At 42.7% G+C, this 20,040-nt stretch overlaps 1 protein-coding gene across 11 annotated transcripts in view; it reads left to right on the top strand.

Annotated features, from left to right (window-relative positions):
• The window catches only part of CDC14A (cell division cycle 14A), a 145,928-nt gene that overhangs the window by 78,797 nt on the left and 47,091 nt on the right, over positions 1 to 20,040 (top strand). For all 11 annotated transcript variants that reach the window (XM_072968120.1, XM_006197366.4, XM_072968119.1 and 8 more), the window contains 2 exons: positions 11,563 to 11,650; positions 18,389 to 18,619. In XM_072968120.1, the coding sequence (XP_072824221.1) occupies positions 11,563 to 11,650; positions 18,389 to 18,619 (319 nt within the window). The remainder of the gene's footprint in view (positions 1 to 11,562; positions 11,651 to 18,388; positions 18,620 to 20,040) is intronic.

The raw sequence follows: 20,040 nt of genomic DNA, 5'->3' as shown, positions 1-20,040 counted from the left end.
ATGCCTTTTTTTCCCCTCCCTAATCTAATGAGATTTGAGTTCCTGTTGCTGGGGCTGCAGGGTGTGCTTCATCTCTCTCTTCCTTTCTGTTCTCCCTTCCTTGTCTTAGCTCGGGTCGCGTATCCCCTCCCGTGGACTGTTATGACCGCTGGCTAACGAGCCCCGGCCCTCCTCTTGGTCTTTCATGCGCTTGAATGAGTGATCTTAAAACAGAACTCTCGTCTCGTCTCGTCTTGGCTCCAGACTGGCTGCCCCTGCTATTGCCCCATTGGCTGAAAGGAGGATGAACGCCTGTGTCCTGGCATTCTTAGCTTTGGAGCAGCCTCAGCGCACCTTGCCAGCCTGTCTCCTGTTTCTTCTCTGTACGCTCTCTGCCTTCCAGCCCCGCCCGGCCGCTGCCTTACTGTTGCTTGAGTGTCCCTGTGCCCGGGCCGAGCTCTTTCTCCCGGGTGCCTGTCTCCTTTGACATTGCCCTCCTCCACTCGGGTGTGTGAAATCCTACACAGATCACCGCTCACTCTCCACAGGATTCTCTTCTCCTCAATTTCACGTGTCACAATTTGTGCCTTCCATTTTTCTTACATCTTGACCATTTGCGTGCAAGCTTTATTTTCCATCTTAGATTTTAAAGTCCTTGTGAGTGGGGCGTGACTAAATGGAAACTATGTACCGTGTTCTTGGATAGAAAGATTTCACATCGTAAAACTGCCACTTCTCCCAAAATTAGTACATTTAGTATGATTTATTAAAAAAAAACTCCACATAATTTCTCCTTCTTCCTTTTAAACTATCAAAGCATAGCTATTGTGGCATTTTTAGTAGTGTCAAAAGAAAAAAAATTCTGCCCCCACCCCCCTTAAAAAAATCTAGAAACAAAAAGGTGATGGACTTATAAGGGGAAAGTTTGAATAAATAACCTGTAGTACATATATAGCATGGAATACAATGTACTTATTTAAAAAAAATTGATTTGAGCTATACCACTTGTCTTGGAATGATTTCTGTTATATATTGATGAGAAGAAAGGGGATACAGAAGAGTGCTTATAATAGAACCCCCCTGATTTAAACAGACAGTAACAAGCGCCCTCTCTGCCCGTGCGTATGTGTGTATGTCTGTGTTACCTGTGCAAAGGCAATTTCCTGCAGAGCTAATGACGTGTGAATTTTGGAGACCTCCCCCACTTCCATGGGAACCTTTTTTCGGTTCATCATTTTGTATTCTTTTCTTAAAATGGGCCTCCAAATTAGGTAAGTTTTAGGTCCCCCCAAAACCTGAATCTCTGTCCTAGAGAGAAATATATGACAAAACACTAAAGCCAGTTCAGTTGAAGGTGAGATTGGGGTGGAGGTCATGGGGGGAGAAGAAGGATCGTAAGCCTCAGTGAAGAGAGAAAACCGTTGCTGTCTTACTTCTCCTTCATCTTTTTAAAACCTTTGATAGTGATGTTGAGAGTTCGTTGAAAAAGCTGTTGAAAAAGCTGAAACATAGCACAGTTTTATTCTTGCGAACCAACCAGCCAACCAAAAATCTGGAAAAAATGTGGTCACACCTTAACCTGCATAAACACCAACAGTAACAACGAGCCAGGTCATGGGAGGAGAGGAGGCAGGTGGTGAACCTTTGAAAAGCTTTCTGTCGAATGACTTCCTTTTGAGAATGATACATCCATTCTCTCACAACGCCTATGAAATAGAAACTCACAAATAGAAGTGTGATCAGCGGGTGGCAGGCATTTCCTAAATGCTGCTTAGAGAGAGTAAGTGGTTAAGTAACGGAGTTCTCTTCCCGACAATCTGTCATGTCTTGTCAGAACTTCTCCCACTTTGCTCTGCTTTGCTGAGTCTGGACATTTGGTGGACTGGTGGAGTCGCTCGATTCACATGTCTCATTAGCTCCAACAAAGTCAGTATTCCAACGAAGTTTGTAGTTTCCAAATAAAATGTTATCATTGGTAGCAGATTGGGGTCACGTAAGGCTTAGATGATAAGGCGATGGTCATGTTTAAGCTTTCTCAAAGGCACTTCTTGACTTAACCACATTTAATACATAATACGACTCAAGAAAAAGCCTAAATTAATGATGCTCCATCTCTATGTGAGATGAAAAGGGAATCATGATAAGAATTCTGCTTAAATGCTGTTAATGACAAGGGTGGCAGAACACAGGAAAAACTCTGCAAAAGAGTATATCCATCTTTTTCCTGCAATTCATGGGTCTAGAGCAGCGCTGTCCAATAGAAATACAATGAGAATCATATAGATATATATACGCTTTATAAATATAAAATTATCTATATTTTATATAGATAACATATAATACATATTTAAAATATTCTAATAGCCACATTTAGATATAGTAAAAAGAAATGATGAAATTAATTTTGATTATATATTTTATTTAATGCAATATACCAAAACTATTACTTCAACATGTTATCAGTATAAAAATTATTAATGAGGTATTTTATATGTCTAGTTTTGAATTAAACCTTTGAAACCCAGTGTGTAGTTTACACTGCAGCACATCTCAGGTTGGGCTGGCCACATTTCTGGTATTTGGTAGTCATACATAGCTGGAGGGCAGATTCTGCAAGATCAGGCTGGCCGATGAGCTATCCTAGCCCCTCAGAAGGACATGAAGCCTAGGATGAGCAGAGCAGATTGCATCTCATTGCTTCAGGTGATCTAATTGTTCACATAGGAGTTAACTTCAAGGCTCTGTTTTATTTAGAAGGCTTCAGTATCTCAGGGTCTTGCTTTATTTTCATGTGACTTATATGTAGTACATTGTATTAATTATTGATAAACAAAAGTATCTTCTCAAATATGAAATCAGATCTTTTGCCAAGCTGTTGTGGAATTGTACATTCTTCATCGTTGCCCTGATCAAACAGATAATTCTGGGAGCTATGCTGTGAAGGTCCAGTAAAGTCACTGCAAGATGGGCTAAAAGCTTCTGCTAAGAATCAGACCTTCCCAACAGGTTTTTTTTATAGTGTTCTCAAAGAGCTTGAGAACTAAGAGCAGCCACTCGTTTGAAATCTAATCTTTGATCAGTTCATTTGAAAAATGAAAACAGACCTTTTGCCCTAGGGAAAAACAATGAAGATGAAAGAGCTTGAGTATTTAGTCAAATTACGTGCCTGTAGGTGTATGAGGAACTGTGTCCTCTCTGGTGGTAAAGCTTAGTGGTTCACGCTACTACAGGACAGTGTTCTGCCTGTGAGACCCTGAAGTAGCCCCTGTACACAGAGTCTGCCGTCAGTCAACTTCTATTCTTTTTTGAGGGAACTATCCTGAACAAGCAGGACCTTGTCTAAACACCACCGGTCGTTAATGATGCTCCTCTTGAGCAGTCATTGTTCATCAAAGAGAATTTGAAGTTGGGCCTTGAGTTCCTGATTTTGGTTGTCCCCCAGACAGAACAAAAAGGGACTTACTACTGTTTACCAGAAGGCTTCTGCATTTGCCGATGTCCGCAGGTTGGCCATACACAGACGCGCTCACAGCAGCGCCCTGTTCCTAGCTGGGGGCAGGAGAGAGGGAGAGAAATGCGAAGAACCAGAGCTTCCGTGGCAGCGTTTGGGGAAGCCTCGCCAGGGAGACTTGTATTACCCCATCCAGAATTTGGCCCGTGTGATTTCAAGGAGTGGTCTTAAATACCCTTTTGGGGATCAGATGCAGCTTAAAGTTCATGTAAAATCTTCAAAAGCTAAGAAATTACTGTGACTTCTTTCTTTGATCTATTTCATATCTACCGTTATTTTTTTTTTCCTCCATAAATCACTCCTTTTTTTTTGTTTTAAGAAAAAAAGCTTTCTGTGAAATGATTTTGTCAGTATGAGGCTATTTCCCGGAATATCGAGTTCTTATTGACTTGACCCTGTGTTTTCACACGCCGGCAGACCTGGGGCCCTCCTGTGCTGCAGGTTACTTGATGGACGTGGTTAGAGCTGTGCTTGGCTTCTGCAGGCCTGATGACAGACAGACCGGTTACTGCCTGTTTGAGAGTAGAGTCAGCACAGGGCTTCCTTTTGTTGCTCCTGTCACGGCACACGTGGAAAATGTGATAATATTTGATCAGCACCCTGTGATCACAGCTCACAGCTCACAGCTCTTGGCAACTGGCCCAGCACGCTGGCTGCCCCAGTCCCTGCCCAGGGAACTCCATTCTTTTACACCGACTGGAACGCTTTGTTCTACAGGAATAACAGGGTCCAGGTAAACTCATTGTTCTGTGAGAGCCAAGAATCGGCTTCACACTCTTTATGGCCTCAAGATGGTAACTTTTCAGTTAATTTATTTTTTTGTTTTTATTTTTTTGGACTTCTTTTTTTTACTGAAGTATATTCTGTTTACAATGTTGTGTTAACTTCTGGTGTACAGTGATTCAGTTATACACATATGTATGTATTCCTTTTCATATTCTTTTTCATTATAGACTATAAGGTATCTAATGTAGTTTTCTCTGTGCTATACAGTAGGACTTTGTTGTTTGTCTATTTTATATAGTAGTTAGTATCTGCAAATCCCTAACTCCCAATGTATCCCTCCGTACCCTCCTTTTCCCCTAGTAACCATAGTCTGTTGTGTCAAGACACAAATGAACTTATTTACAATTCAGTTAATTTATTGAACATTTATTAAGTACTTCTTGTTTGCTCGGTATATTTGCTAGGCCAATTTTTTTTTTCAGAAGGCTTTCTGTGATTTTCCCTCTTCAGATGTGGGGTCCTTAAGCCTTTGTTCTTACCACCTGCTGTCCTAGATTCCCGGCGTTCTTGTGCCTCATTCTGCAGACGTTATCACGTCTGACCCTTCCCACTGGCTTCCGTCTGTAGGCTTATGACATCGTCTGCACGGAATTTCGTGCTGATCTATAACAGGCCGAATGTGGAAACTTTTGCTCCTGAGACATCCTAGCAACTCATAAATCATCACTGTTGCTGTCTTCACCTGAAGGCTGCTCTTCTGAGAAAAGAGCACTGCTATTCTATGAGCTAATTTCGCATTATCTTGGCCACATCGCCTTGTAGCCCATTGGAAACTATTTGTGAGAACGTGTTGGTGGGTTCTGGATGCTTGGGACTGACTCTTTCTTGAACCCTGGGCCTCTTCCATCAAGTCCTCACATCACTCTCAGAGTCTGTGTTTTAGAAATTCAGTCTGATTGTACCACTCCCCTGTGTGAATGCAGCGCGAAAGGCCCTCTGGACATGGGCTCGCCCCTTCCATACTCCGTCCTTGTCCCTTCCCTCCTCCTCCCCACGTCCCCGCAGGCTCCCAGGGGGCAGTGCTTCTGCGTTTGTGCCATTGCACTGCCCTTGTCCCCGCCTCCTCCCTGTGATCCTTTCTCCTCTGCTAACTCATTCTTAGCTCAGTGGGAGCTCTTCTTACACAGCGGGTGTGACACTGTTTACACACCTGTGTCTTCCCTGCACCCCGGGCACTGAGGTCGAAACCCTGTCTTACTCGTCTCTGTATCAATAAGTAACCCCGGAGCACAGTGCACTCAGAGTGGGCACTCGTTAAATGTTTGTAGAATGAAAGAACTAATGAGTAAAGAGTGAATGAATTCTAAAAACAGAAGCAGAGCACGTTTCAAGATATTTATCTAATTTGTTAAAAGTAACTACTTTTCAGTGGAAAGCGACCATACATATTAATTAAGAATCCGTTCTGATTTTGCAGTAACACTCCCGGGGGAAAATTTATTGACTAAGGTGGACAACTTCTTGAGATGATGTTTCTTTCTTTGATTACCAGCCAATCTATGCTGCAAGAATGAGTTGGTTTTTAAAACTTTTAAACCGGTCGTCTGCAACACAGATTGCTAGAGATTGTAATCTTCAACCAGGGCTTGCGCGTGATGTTGATTAGTTGCGTATATGAACAGAGACTGTCCCCAGGTTGACTGTGTCATCCTTCACTGCAGTTAATGAGTAAACCGTCGAACCGATCTGGTGGTGCAGACTGCCGACGTTGCCCTTTTGTGCGTACCGTGAGAACTAGTAAGGTTTGTCAGGCCTCTCATCTCTCCGTTTGTCACCTCAGGTCAGCAGCAGGAATGACTGTGGAACATCCGAGGTGTGATGTTTCAAGGCTCTGCTCTGGATTAGAATTTGTACAGCAAACCAGAGTGTACTCTGGATGCTGCCTGATCTGCCTGCTACTTGTTCATGGATTATGGGACTGGGAGAATGTGAATTCCTGCCAGAGGGCCGGGGTCCAGCAAGCTCCAGAAGGCAGGTGTGCGGGCTTGTCCTCATCACACCTGGAGGAACCAGGGAGGTGTGCCTCCCACAGGGATTTGACTATTCAGAGAAGTATTAGAAGCATTTCCCTGGAGCCGTCCTGTAGTGTTGATTATACCTCTCCAAGCCCACGAGGTTAAGGAAGCAGGATTCCTTCCTGGACACTGCCAAAGAAGAGGGACCCAGTGTTCCCACGTCTGCTGACGCGCTGCCCCCATTGCTGGTTCAGAGATTGTGTCAGTTCCAGCTATAAAATGTTTTGAAGTCTAAGATACTTACCATGTTTTTTTTTTCCTTCCTCTTTAATTATTGTTTGGCCTCTGACCCTTCTTTTACCTCCAAACTTCTTAAGAGAGCAATCTTGACTCTGTTTTAACTCAGCCAGTCAAAGGCCAGTTATGATCTGTTCTTTACTTTTGCAACTCGGGTGAAGCTGCTGATGCTCTTACAGGAGTCAGAGAAACCACATGGCTGTGCTCCGTCTTCTTCCTGCTTGATTTACTCGGTGACTGCTCTCGAATTCTAGAAACTCACTTCCTTCCCCTCACTTCTTCAGTTCTGTCTCCTGCTTTTCTCCTCCTGCCATCTCTGGCCGTGTGTCTCTGTCTCCCTTGCAAGTCCTCTCTCGTCCTTTGCCCACCCGAAATGCTGCTGGTCTCTAGGGTCCTGAGATTTCTGGTGGGACACATTCTCCGTAAATGACGGGATAGTTTCCAAGTTTCAGCAACCGCGTATGTGCTGATGGCCTCAAATCTTAATGTCTTCCGTACTGGGATGGAACCTGCGAACACGCACAGAATTCTTGCTCTCTGTGATTGCATCAGCAGGGGTGTTCACTGGGCTGGGCTGGGCTGTGGCAGGCGTCCCCTAAATGTTTTCTGCATTTAGAGGTGAAGCCGTCGTCCACATGGAACACGCCTCTTTCCCTCTCCCACACTGTCTCTCTCAAAAGCAAATCTAAAGTAATAATCTAGAGGTTATCATTTAAAGCCAGATGGCATGGACACTTAATTTAAACCAGATACCTCGAATATTGACTTTGCTTTAAGCCCATAAAATGCCAGTCGTTACAGCGTATTTGTGTTTATGTAATACAGCTATACTGTCAACACTGTTTCATTGTTTTAAAGTACAGCAATACAAAGAAGGCAGCTTCTTCATGAATAAAAAAGACTTCGTAGTTCTGTCTTTGTTTTTCTTTATCTTTCATAGAATGTGTGACACATTTTAATTGGTGATTACGTAAGTTGTCTCCAATTCTTTTGCAGATGCAGCTGATGTTAAAAAGTTAAGAGACTTACACATTCATCTTGCATGTTTCTGATTTCCTCATAGGAAAAATTCCCAGAAGTTGAATTACTCTGATGAAGTGCACATATGTTTTTAAGAGGTTTTATTACTTTACAAATTGCCCCTCAGAAATGTTTATAAATTTACACTCCTACCAGCGTTGTCTGAGGCTCTGAAGTTTCTTGATGCATTGGAAATGATAATTTTTTAAAAATTTGCTAATTTTATGGCAAAAATGATCTCTCTGATGATTTGTTTTTGATCTGAGGAATGATATTTATTTTTTATTTTTATCTTTGTATATTATTTTTCATATTTTTTCCATTATAGTTTATTACAGAATATTGAATATAGTTCCCTCTATCTTCATTTTTAAAATAGTCTTTGTGCCACGGTTAACCTCTAATGTACTTGTATTACAGCACTTAAAGTTTAATGCAACTTTTTCTTTAACGGGTGTCTTAGTTTGGCTGCCCTAACAAAATACCATAGACTGTGTGGCTTAAAGAGACATTTATTTCTCAGTGTTTTGGAGACTGGGAAGTCCCAGGTCAAGGCACTGACAGATTTGGTGTCTGGTGATGGATGGCCCTCTTCCTGGTTCAGAGGTGTCCACATTCTTCCGCGTCCTCACAGACAGAGCTCTTTCTTTCATAAGGTTGCTAATCCCATTCATAAGGGCTCCGTCTTCATGACCTAATCACCTCCCAGATGGCCCATTTCCTAATACCGTCACATTGGAGATTCGGTTTCAACATCTGAGTTTTGTGGGGACACCAACATTCAGTCTAGAGCAGTGGGTGGAATGCAGATGATACCACACCTGCCTCAGAGCGATGCTCTGAAGATGCAGTGAGCTGTGTGTAACAGAGGAGCGCCTGGCACAGAGTCTGTGGCACACATGTGTTCACTGCTATTGTTATTAGTGTTAGTTGTCCCTTGTTTTCAGACTCCTTCAGAGCACAGAGCACAGAAATGCTTTTTATTATTTTATGTGTGACACCAAGTTACAGTCTTTGCTACGTAATAAAGGCTTAGAAAACGTTTTAATGAATGTCGAATTGTGCTTAAAAGCTGTTTATCCATGTTGTCTTAAAAACATGTATTGATAAAAGGAATCAGTCCTATAACTGTCAACCTGAAGGTCTGTCTTTTCTGTCTTACTGTCTATTTTGGTCGTAAAAAGGCCAAATGTTTTTCAGTTTTTGGACTAGAAAATAAATCTGTGAGGCATGCTTTACTGGCACAGACGTGTTTCTTAGAAGTTGTAGAAACTCATGTTTCCAAGCCAAATTATACTTTATTCACTTTTTTTTTTCAGTTTTAATGCTGTTACGTACTTCATAGGAAACTTTGATTTTTTTTTTCAAGTTATATTTTAAATGCATGAAGAGAGTTAGCCATTCCAAAGAAATCTGGTGAATCTTTTGTAGACTGAAGGATTCTGTAGTAATGTGAATATTAATACCTAAATGTATCAGTTTGAAGAATTCAGATTTGAATTTTGGAGTTTCCTTGTAGTGAAGGATCCCTGTGGTTTTTCTGCATGGTGCTTGGTAGGCTGTAGGCTTTGGACTGAAAGAGGTAACATCATTCTCTTCCCTCATTCTTGCTTAGACGTTTGTTTATAAAATGTGGTTGTGTTGGAAAGTACCTTAAGCTCCTGTCTGATCTAGATTTCTTGGAAGTCTGTGTGTGCATGTGTGTGCGCGCGCGAACGCGTGCACGTGCATTTAATTAGAAAAACCAATGAATATCATCTTAAATATCCTACCATTGATAAACATTGACATTTATATACTTCACTGTGAAGGAAGGCACAGACATTAATTTTGGAAGCTTACCAAAGTAAGGTTAATGTTATATTAGTCAGTTAAAATTATAACTTCCTTACTAATTTTTTTTCAGATTTAGATCTAAGACACAAATCTCTTTGTTTACTCCATCAACCTTATCCAAGCTATTGAATATAGCCCATAAATAACTAATGTTTATCTTTTTGGGTAGGCGAATTTGTAAATATATTCTTTTGGTTCTGTGAGTCCATTGCCTATCTCCATATGATTGATTATAAAAGGTTACTATTTAACGGAACGGATGTCTATAATCCCAAAGAAACAGACATAGCACAATGTGTTTATCCAGGCCTACTTCATGGTCAAGGGTACAGGAATGGTGAGCACAGAAACTTGTTTTCTTCTACTGTTCATAAGATAACTGCTTTTAGCCTTTTGATGATTACAGCATACCTTTATTTTTGAATTTTTAAATAATGTTTTAAGCTTAAGAATTACTTGAGAAGGATATTGGACTATTTGATTTGAGACTGCTTTATTTAAATAAGAAAATGTTTAATTACCGTAAAGAGTTGTATATTAGATTCTTTATTCAAATTGTTCTAACTAGATAGCTGTGCTTGAGATTTAATTTGGCATGTGTAATCACAACACTCATAGCATCTCTAAGATTTTATTTAGGGCATTGTGGAGATTTTATTACAATGTTTATTACAATTAGATTAATGCAGTTCAGACATTTACAAGGTGTCATGTAAAGTTTCATTTATAACTTTTTATAACTGGAAAGAGCCACCTGCATTTTAAACATGAAAATTGTACAGCGAAGTTTTGATTTTCATGGAAATCAAATCCAACGAGTAGTTATAAGTAATGAAAGTAGAGCCCCGGATTTCCTTGGTGGCATCTCTCCAGTTTATTCAACAAATACTTATGAGCTCTTACAGCGGAGTGCAGACTCCGTATTGGACAGATTCCTACCACTGAGGTCTGTGCCATGTAGTGGAGGAGAGAGCCTTTCATGTGGATGCCCTTGGCCCAGCAAAGAGGACTGCCTTCCTTTCCTGCCCGAGGAGGTGTCTGTGCAGTGCTATGGAGGGTGGAGACTTGGAGACTAGAAGCTGTGGCTGGTGGTGGGGGTGTGAGTGAGACTGGGGTTGGGCTACGGTGCTTATGGGAAGAAGAGACACATATATATTTGTAATGCATTGCACAACTGTGTCCCAGTTGCCTGCAGAGTCTTGGGAACCCTCAGCCGTGCCTCAGTGTTTCATGGGTTCAGAGGCACACCTGGAAGGGAAGGCAGTGAAGGAGATAATGAGCAGTGGGAGGGTGCTCGGCCCCTTGCCTGGCCTTTCAGGCCTTTTCTGAGGATCCTGGAATGTGCAGACCAGAGGCCAACAGCTGGTGGTCAAAATCAGCCCATGGGTGTGTTCCATTTGGTTTCCTAGTATTTAAAAACTTAATTTCAAACGGGCAACATTTCCAACATAGAGAGATTTTACGTGGAAATCCAGTTGGCAAGTGGGCCACATTTAGTCACCTTCCTATGGGCAGTTGGCCAGAGCTGAGGAACAGCGGCCTTTGTTTATGCCTCCTGCCTGACCCTTGTAGCTGCTTGGGTTTGCAGCCCCCGCAGTAGACCTTGGCCGGCTCCAGTCTGTGGTACCCCGTGAGGGTATGGTAAGCCTCTGTCCCTCACTCCTGCCTTCTGTTTCCCAGTCCAGAAATCAGCACCGGCAACAGATACCAACCTATAGACACAAACAAAAAATGAAGGTGTGTTCATCATGACTCTGATATTTATCGTTTTTTGTCCTTTGTTTATAGTGTGTTTACCATGCTCATGGAAAGTGCTTATATTTTCTGTCTTCCCTTATTTTCCTTGTTACTGGGACAAGCAGTGTTTGTGTTCATTTCATTTCATTGCAGAGTGGCCAGGAGACAGTTACTTTAAGCAAAGTGCATCCACTTTAAATAAAGTTTTCTAAACTTCTCATAGAGTCGAGACAAATTTTTTCCTGAAGCGGGTTGAATTCATACACATCATTTTGAGAATCAGATGCATGTTTTTATCTTAAGCTATATTATTTTGTCTTCATATCTGTCCAATTAGTCTAGTACTAATAGGGTGAAAAGCAGTTTTATTTGTAAGGATTTCCTAAATTGTATAAGAATTATAAAATATTTTTCTTCTCTTTTCTTACAAAATTCTCCCAGCGAGTTGAAAATGGTGACTTCAACTGGATTGTTCCAGGAAAATTTTTAGCATTTAGTGGACCACATCCAAAAAGCAAAATTGAAAATGGTAGGTTTTTCTTTATTTTACCCTCCAAAAATTTATTTCAGTTCATCTTCTTTAATTTCTTAATTTCCTCAGATAATCTTTACTTTTGGTAATATTTTCCAGGGAATATTTATTGATTAAAAAAATGGAACAGTAGTAATAGTGTGTTAAATGTTAGCGTTCAGTAAGTGGAACTATAATCACTGCTTTAAAACTAGCACATTTTTAGGTTGCTATAAATAGGGTGTTCACTTTACCTGGCCCAGTGATCAAAGGAGAATCTGAGAAACAAACTGCTCAAAACAAGGAGCCGGTTGCTGAATTCCGTCAGTGGTTCTCCGGCTGATTTGCTGGTAGAGTGCTACACATTAAGGTCTTCTCTGGGGGCACCATGTTGAATAGTGATGACGATGATGACCATGGGTGTCATTTATGAACTTTTTTACTGTGTGCTAGTTACTGTCTAATCACAGCATCACCTCATTCAGTGCACACACAAGTCTGTGAGGTGTAGGTACTCTTATCTCCATTTTACAGAGGGGGAAGCTGAGGCTTATGAGTAGGGAATTTGCCCAAGGTCACAAAGTACCCGGCAGCCCCGGTGGTACTCCAACCCCAGCGCTGGCCTCCTAAACATTGCCGCTACACTCATCTATTCAGTTCCGTCATGGCAACTAGGAATAATTTTCTAGCTGAGAGTGATTGGGTAAATTATTTGCAGTATATGTATAACTAGGGGCATATAGAAGAAGAAAAGGCAAAAGAAAATAATAAGCTTCTTGAATGAAACATGATCAGCTATGTGAGTTTCCCATTCATATGTATTTCTACTTATTTATTTATTTTTAACCTAACATTCCCTAGAATACAAGTAATGATAGGCACCAAACGTTTAAGAATAATTTATGGGAGGAGAGAAGTACATAAAATTAAAAAAAAAAAAACCACCTATGAACATATCAGCTCCCTTTTTGCTCTGTTCGGTCACAGAGCTGGAACAGTAGTCCTCTGAGGGAATGTAATTTGAAACTCCTAGTCTAGATTTCTTTTTTCATCACCATCATCACCATCATCACCAGCAGCAGCAGCAGCAGCAGCAGCATCATCATCATCATCATCATCATCATCATCATCACTTATTCTAAAATCTAGTTTCGCTGTATATGCGTGCATTTTGATTTGATAATTTGTTTGGGTCTCTGCACACGTGCTCATCATTTCACACCTGGGACATCTCTCCAGGGAGCTCTGCTTGAATCACAGTTTTCCTCTGGGGATGGGTGGTCCAGGTCCTTTGAGTTATCCTAACAAATAGGAGGTCTCTGTCCCGAAGCCAGAATTAGATTTTCTCATTCACCAGTTTGCTTGTGAATCTTTTTAGCCCCAGACATTGATTGATTAACCTTTTGTCGTGTTGGGTTGTATTTGTTGAGGGCTTGGGGAAACCACTTTCTCTTGGTCTTTCAAACCAGGATTGATTAAACCTCCCTCTGGTCTTTTGTGAAAAATGATCTGACTTGGATCCGGAAAACCTCAGTAAGAGTAGGTTTGTTGTTGGGAATTCATTTGGCGAAAGTGAAAGAATTTTGCCATTTAGGATTCACCTGTTTCATGAAATTTTCTTAAACAGAAAGTAAGAAATATAATTTAAAAAACCATTTAAAATATTTTTATGGAAGTAATAGATGCTTTTTGAAAAGAAGAAAATGCAGATGAACTAATAAAACCAGCATAAAAGTGACCTATAATTCTACCCAAGTTTTCTAGGTTTACTAGTTGGTGGTGGGATTACTAGGGATTTTAATTTTCTTTCCAGCTGCTTCTTTGTATTTTTTGTACGTATTTTTTTCTCAAAGAATACACACACACACTGATAAAAATATTTCTTTTCTTCTTGTTTACAAGCGTGGAGTCATAATATGATTACTGTCTTACAGCAGCTTTTTTTATTTAATATATCACAGAGTTCTTTCCGTGGCAGTAGCTATGAATCTTCATTATAATTTTTCATATTTGCATTCAATGATTGTGCCATAATTTTGTTAATAAATCGATTAGTTTTTGAGTGAGATCTAAGTCATTTACACTTTTTCGCTTTTAAAAAACCGACGTAGTTGGCACACATGTCTATTTTTTTTACATTCTTTTTTTATACATTTTTTTTTGCAGCTCTAATTCCTTCTCTAAATTCCTAGAATCACTAGATAAAAGGATATGAATATTTTGTGTGTCAGTTCTTAATTGCCACAAATCTTAAAAACTCTTTTTGGCCCCACGTGGCAATACAGGGAATAATTAGCCACCACTTGCGTATGTGCCAGGAGTGGTGTGGAGCTTTTCGTGCACACCCCCCCTGTTTAATAATCAGAGCCACCCTCTGGAGCAGGTGGTGGTAGTTCTGTGGAAGAGAAGATGGAAGCTTGGTAACCTAACTTGCCCAGGTTCACAGGGTCGGAAAGTGGCAGCGTGTCTCTGATTCCAAATTCTGTGTTCTTTTTAATTTTACTACAGAGGAAGTACATGTTCATCATAGAAAATTTAAGCAGTCCAGCTAAAAAGTCACCTGCACTTATATAATCTAGAAATCACCACTGTTAAGATATTGCTCTCTATGCATCTTTTTATCTGTGCATGTATTGTGCCCCCTCACACTGAGGAAGAAAGGTCTGAACATGCTGCTTACCTAATACCTGCCAGTTTTTATGATGTGTAGCACAATTTCATTTAAGGCTGTTGTTGGTAAAATACTGATATTTTACTGGAATCCCCGTTTTCAGATCTGATACTCACTGGAAGCTTCATCATAGTTTTTGTAAAGGCTTTAACTTCGTAAATCCTTTTGAACTTAAGACAGTAATTTTATGATGGAATTAATGAACTTGCTCCACTGACAGTGAAATCCTGGTGCTCTTTCTTCTTCTTTCTTTTTAAGTTGAAAAACCCTATGTTTCCTGAGATAGCTACAAGTCATTTCAGGGATTTGTTAGTAGGAAAGTTAGATTTTTAAGCTATTTTTAACACTCAAATAGCTGTTGCTAGGATGTAGCAAAAGGAAGCCCTAAAATCTTTCTCGGGATCGGGCAGAATGCATTCTAACAGCCTTAAGTGCGGGCTGTGTCAGCAGAGACCAAGGGGGGTGTCTTGCAGCCGTCTGTTCGCATTGTTTTGACACAGGGGAAGACAGGGGCCCTACCTTTTTTGGTTAAACAAGTTTGAATTGATAAATGAATAATACAGCAGTAGAACAAAGCATATTTTGGATTTCAGGTTTTCCCCCCAAACCCCCAAATTCTCAGGTGGCAATATCCTTACCGTCTCTGATAAAAAAGAAAGAGGGAAGAGGGTGTAGCTCAGTGGTTGAGCTCACGCATAGCATGCGTCAGGTCATGGCTGTCATCCCCAGTACCTCTGTTACATAAAATAAAATAATAAGTAAGTAAACCTAGTTAACCTCACCCCCCCCCAAAAAAAAAGAAAGAAAAAAGGGAGAATAGGAAGAAGAAAGAAAACACAGAGAAAGACAGTTTGAGATGGGACTCCAGCAGTAGAAGCGTCAGCCCGCTCATTGAAGGAGAAGCCAGGTGTGAAGAGCCTGGGCTTCTTCCGCGCCTAATTGGCCGTGTGAGCTTCCGCGAGCCCCTCAGCGCTTCTCAGCATCAGTTCCCTCGTATGTCAAACGGTGGAAATAGGATGCACATGGCAGGCATTTGGTGAGGAGTAGAAATATTATAGGAAGTACCTTGCACAGTATCAGGCACATTAATAGGTGTTCATTAGATAGCAGATATTCTGATTGCATTTTTAAAATCATTTTTATGAATTTTTTTATCATTCACATTTTTATCATGAACCTAAAAACATTTTATTACATATTTTTTTGCTTTCCACATTTGCCTGCCTATTTTGCAATTTTTACTTTTAATAACGAGTGGGTGGGCCACTCGTCATTAAACTCAACTGTTGTTCAGTTCCCTAACTTTAAATGAGGAGCTGGGAAGAGACGAATTCTGCAGTCTCTTAGCTTTGAAATTGTTTCTGTTGGGTCAGCGCCAGGGCCCGGCCTGTGCTTTACCGATGCCAGGGCGCCATCTAGCGGCCAGATGGAGTAAGGGTCGGATGAATGTTTCCTCAGCTCCGTGCACTTTTCTAAATCCAGTCCCCCATCAGAAGCATCCAAATACACTGAAAACACCCACAAACAGTTGTTCAGAAGTCAGAGGATATTGTCATTGTTGGCTATAACTCGTTTTTGAGAATTTTTAAATAAACTTGCTCACCAACTGTAGGAAGTAAAGCTCCTAATGTTCATGTAATGTCCCTTTTGAGATCTAACCAATAGAATCAAGTTAGATTTTACCTGAAATCATCCCCAGCACAGGCCCTGGAAGTTGTCTGCCAGGGTCCAGACGCTGCCTCTGTGCCTTCCTCGCGGTGTGTGCAAGCGCCAATTCACTTTTTCAGGCACAGTGGCTAATTGTAAGGTTTAATGAGATGATACACGTGAAGCACTTAGCTTAGGGCCTGGCACACAGTAAGCACTTAATAAATGTTAGATGTGGCTGTTACCATTATTGTTACTACTTTAGTGACCTATTGCCATATTTGGATAACTGTCCAGTGTTCTTTTCTCAAAAGATACACGTGGTTTAATAGTAGGTTTAAGTATATTATCTGTAATGCTGTTTACTCCTGCTGGACGTTCCTATATGAAAAGAGAAGTTCTTACAGCCTTGGTGAGGAGCAGAAGGGACAGATACCAAGCAAACCATCAGCACACTTCATGACACACTTCATGGTATGCTAGGAACCCAGAGTCAGAAGCGCTTGCCAGCTGTCACACCAGGGGATGGCTTCCCATGTGTGCTCATGAGCCCTCTTCCTTTTCATCCCTTCACGGTAGAAAAGCTGTTTCCTTATGCCAACCACAGTTCTTTTTCCCTTTAGACTGGAAAATGATTTGAACAAATAAAGCAACTAGGAAAACAGATTTGATTTTTTTTCCAAATTGAAAAGCATCCATTTTTTTTTCTTAATGTGTGTGTATAAGTCACGATTTCAACACAGAAGATTGTAAATAAGCTGTGTATTACTTGTTTGCTCGAAAGCAGCATAGCTTGTGAAAAGCTGGTCTGAGGATTAGTTAGCCTGTTTGCCAATTCTGCCTCCATCCATTGTGTGACCTTGGACTAGTGAGGGCTTTGGTTGTAGGCAGCAGAACCAACTCTGGTAAATTAAACCAAAAAGGCATATTGGAATGATGTCGGGGAGCTCACAGCCTCCAAGGGAAGGCTGGAAAATGAGGCTTAGAACATGAGCAGGATCTAAGGGAGATTGTCAACCAGCAGGGTCCAGGCAGGAATGGAAACCACTTTATTTCAAACAGAGTGAATGCAGTATAAGGAATTTGTTAGAGAGAAGGCTAAAAAGTAAAAGAGCAACTCTGGAAAAAAAAAAAAAAACCAACAAAACCCAGCATATTAAGGAGGAAATAGCGGCTGCCTTTAAGGCTGCGGGGACAGCTTGGCTGGGGCCAGGAGCTCTGAAGGGCGTGCCACACAGCCAGGGCTTGCATTTTGGGGGCTGACAGGTAGAGACGGTGAGGCTGGGCTGCAGGCTGGTGCGGGGGGGGGGGGTGCCTCCTGCCGCTGAAGCCATGCTGGCAGGAAAACAGCCCCGCCTCTGGCCTCCACATGCTCCAGATGTGCTTTAGGGCCTCCCATCTTTCGAAATGACAGGAAGCCAGTGGGAAAGGTAGGGGGAAATCTCATATGCGGACCCCAGCCCTGGCATATGAGAGCTGGCTTGCAACTAAGAGAAGATAGGAAATGACCAGCAGATGCAAGGTTTGAGGCAGCAGGAAACAGAGCCAAGGACACAGTGCAGAAACTGCTGGTTCACTTTGCTGGCCGCTGGAGCCCACCGTCACGAATGAGTCCTGAGTAAGATAGAACCTCACCTGATATGCGCTGAATAGGTTCCAGCTGTGCTGATCAGGGCCCCCTTAACCCCTGGGGCGGCTGGGCAAGGCCTGAAGTGGCCAAAGCCCCCAGTGGTCACCCTGATTGACTGGCCGAGTCTAGGTCACGTGTCTGTAACCAGCTGACGGCAGCCCCCAGGGGTACTCTGTTGATGCCGGACCCTCTCATAGCAGAAGAGAGGTCGGGGCTGACTACTTGTTCTCCTCAAAAAAAGAAAATGTCCTCAAAAAAGGATTACTCAACCTCTTGGTTTCCTAACCTGTTATATGGGGTTTACTATTTTTATCTTGATAGGTTGTTTAGAGAATTACAGGAAATTGTATGCCACTGTGACTTGTACATGGTAGGTGCTTAATAATCCATCTCTTTTTGTGGGAGATTGCACTGAGATTAAAACGATCCATCTGGCAAAAAAGCCTTTAACTGTAAGTCAAAAGTATTTGTCACGTGGAGTAAAAAGCACAGAGAGTCTTCCAGGCTTTTTGCACATTCGAGCGCCCCAGGGCGGCCTTGGTTTGGCTTGGGAGGAGTGTGTTCCCAGGGTGTGAGTCCTAGAGGTTGAGGTTTTGAACATTCATGAGCCATTTCCAGTACTTAGATTTTTTCCCTTCCTGTGGTGTGTGCTCGTTATTTAGACTTTAGGCTGCTGCGACCCGACTCTCATGAAATGCGCCTGCCTGCCAAGCCCTGATGAGATCTTCACTGTGAAGGGTTTTCGCGTTCCCAGGTTCCGGAAGATGAAACGCGTGCCTTCTGCTTACAGCTCCTCTTTTCCTCCCAGGTTATCCTCTTCACGCTCCCGAAGCCTACTTTCCTTATTTCAAAAAGCATAATGTGACTGCCATCGTGAGGCTGAACAAAAAGATTTACGAGGCGAAGCGCTTCACGGACGCGGGCTTCGAGCACTACGACCTCTTCTTCATCGACGGCAGCACGCCCAGCGACAGCATCGTGCGGCGGTTCCTGAGCATCTGCGAGAACGCGGAGGGCGCGATCGCCGTCCACTGCAAAGGTGCGGGCGAGCCGCGAGCCTCGGGCGGCGGGGCTTCTGAGAGGGGGTGGGCCGCGAGACAGCAGGCCATGTGAAACAAAGCCACTTAGTATCTTAGGGGAAAAAAAAAGTCATGTTTGGTTTCAGAAAACGAGAACACAAACAAGGGTTGTTAGTTCCCCTTTCTCCTTCTCTTGCAAAATTGCCCACCTTTCCCCCATCCTCCTTCACCCATCTGATATTAACGCTCCCATTATTTGACCCAGCTATCTGGAGCCCGGCTGCACCCTCCCTCCACCCCTCCCCTCCCCTCTTGGTCTTTTGCATCACGGAACAGAGTGTCTCCCCAGCCCATTGCCTGGGGACGGCAGCATACCGGGGTCATCGCCAGCATCCTTGCCACGGATGTGTTACTGCCTCTTTGAATGACTGAAAGACTTGGTTATGTGAATACATCCCTGGTCTCTAGGGGCGAGTACTCTGCGGCAAAGGTTGTTCAGATTATAGGAGATGTAGGATTGCCAGCTTTAGCAAATAAGAATACAGGACACCCAGTTAAATCTGAATTTTAGTTGAACTACTTATCTAAAGATTTCCTGTTCGCAGACGCCGACTTCGAGCACTTCGACCTCGTTTATCTTTTTTAGTGTGTCTCAAACGTTGCACTGAACATACACTCTGCATTTTACCTCGCAGCCTTGTGTCAGCTGCTCAGAAAATATGAAATAACATTTGGTCTAAGCCTGCTTATTAGACTCTGAGGAGGCTCACAGTCTAGATTTTCAGCACGGTTCAGGTATTTTACTGGGGTCTTTGATTTCCGTGAGGAGGAACCACTTTTGGCCGCGGAGCACATGCAGCTCTTCATTCTGCCGCTGGGTGGTGCTGTTCTCCGGTTTCCGAGTCTGAGAACCGGTTTGTCTCGTTTTATGCTAATTGTCTAGTAGGTGTTGGGGATTGTGCCGTTCTTTTCCTGTGCCTGGTGCTGCTGTAACTGACTTACTCAGATGAGCATGGCTTTGGTTCTGACAGAAATTAAAATACCATTTTGTAGGCCCTTGTTCCTATGTTTAAGAATTGAGTAGGTGGAGGTACTTTGCCGAGCACGTGAGCAGCAACGAGAAGCTGCATTTTGCCGGAGCCCCGGCGAGGGAAACGAGCTGCACGTGGCCCCCGGCTTCGCTGAGGGCTCCGTCTGCCAGGCTCCGTCCTCGGTGACGAAGGCCCCTCCCGCTCCTCCGGTTTCTCGGCTGGCTGGGGCCCTGCCTTGCCGGACCTCCTTTCTCCGGCGGAGGGGGGGGTGCATCTGCTGGGCAGGTGTCTTTTTGCTCACTCCTTGTAGACGCCTGCTTTGCTTTCTGCCAGGTCATAGTCGGGGGGGGGGGGGGCGGTGAGCTGGCCTGCCCCTGATGTGATCCAGCCTGACTTCGCCTCTCCATCCC

Source organism: Vicugna pacos, chromosome 9 (assembly GCF_048564905.1).
Source record: "Vicugna pacos chromosome 9, VicPac4, whole genome shotgun sequence".
NCBI lineage: Eukaryota > Metazoa > Chordata > Mammalia > Artiodactyla > Camelidae > Vicugna > Vicugna pacos.
This window is presented reverse-complemented; position numbering and strand designations above follow the sequence as displayed.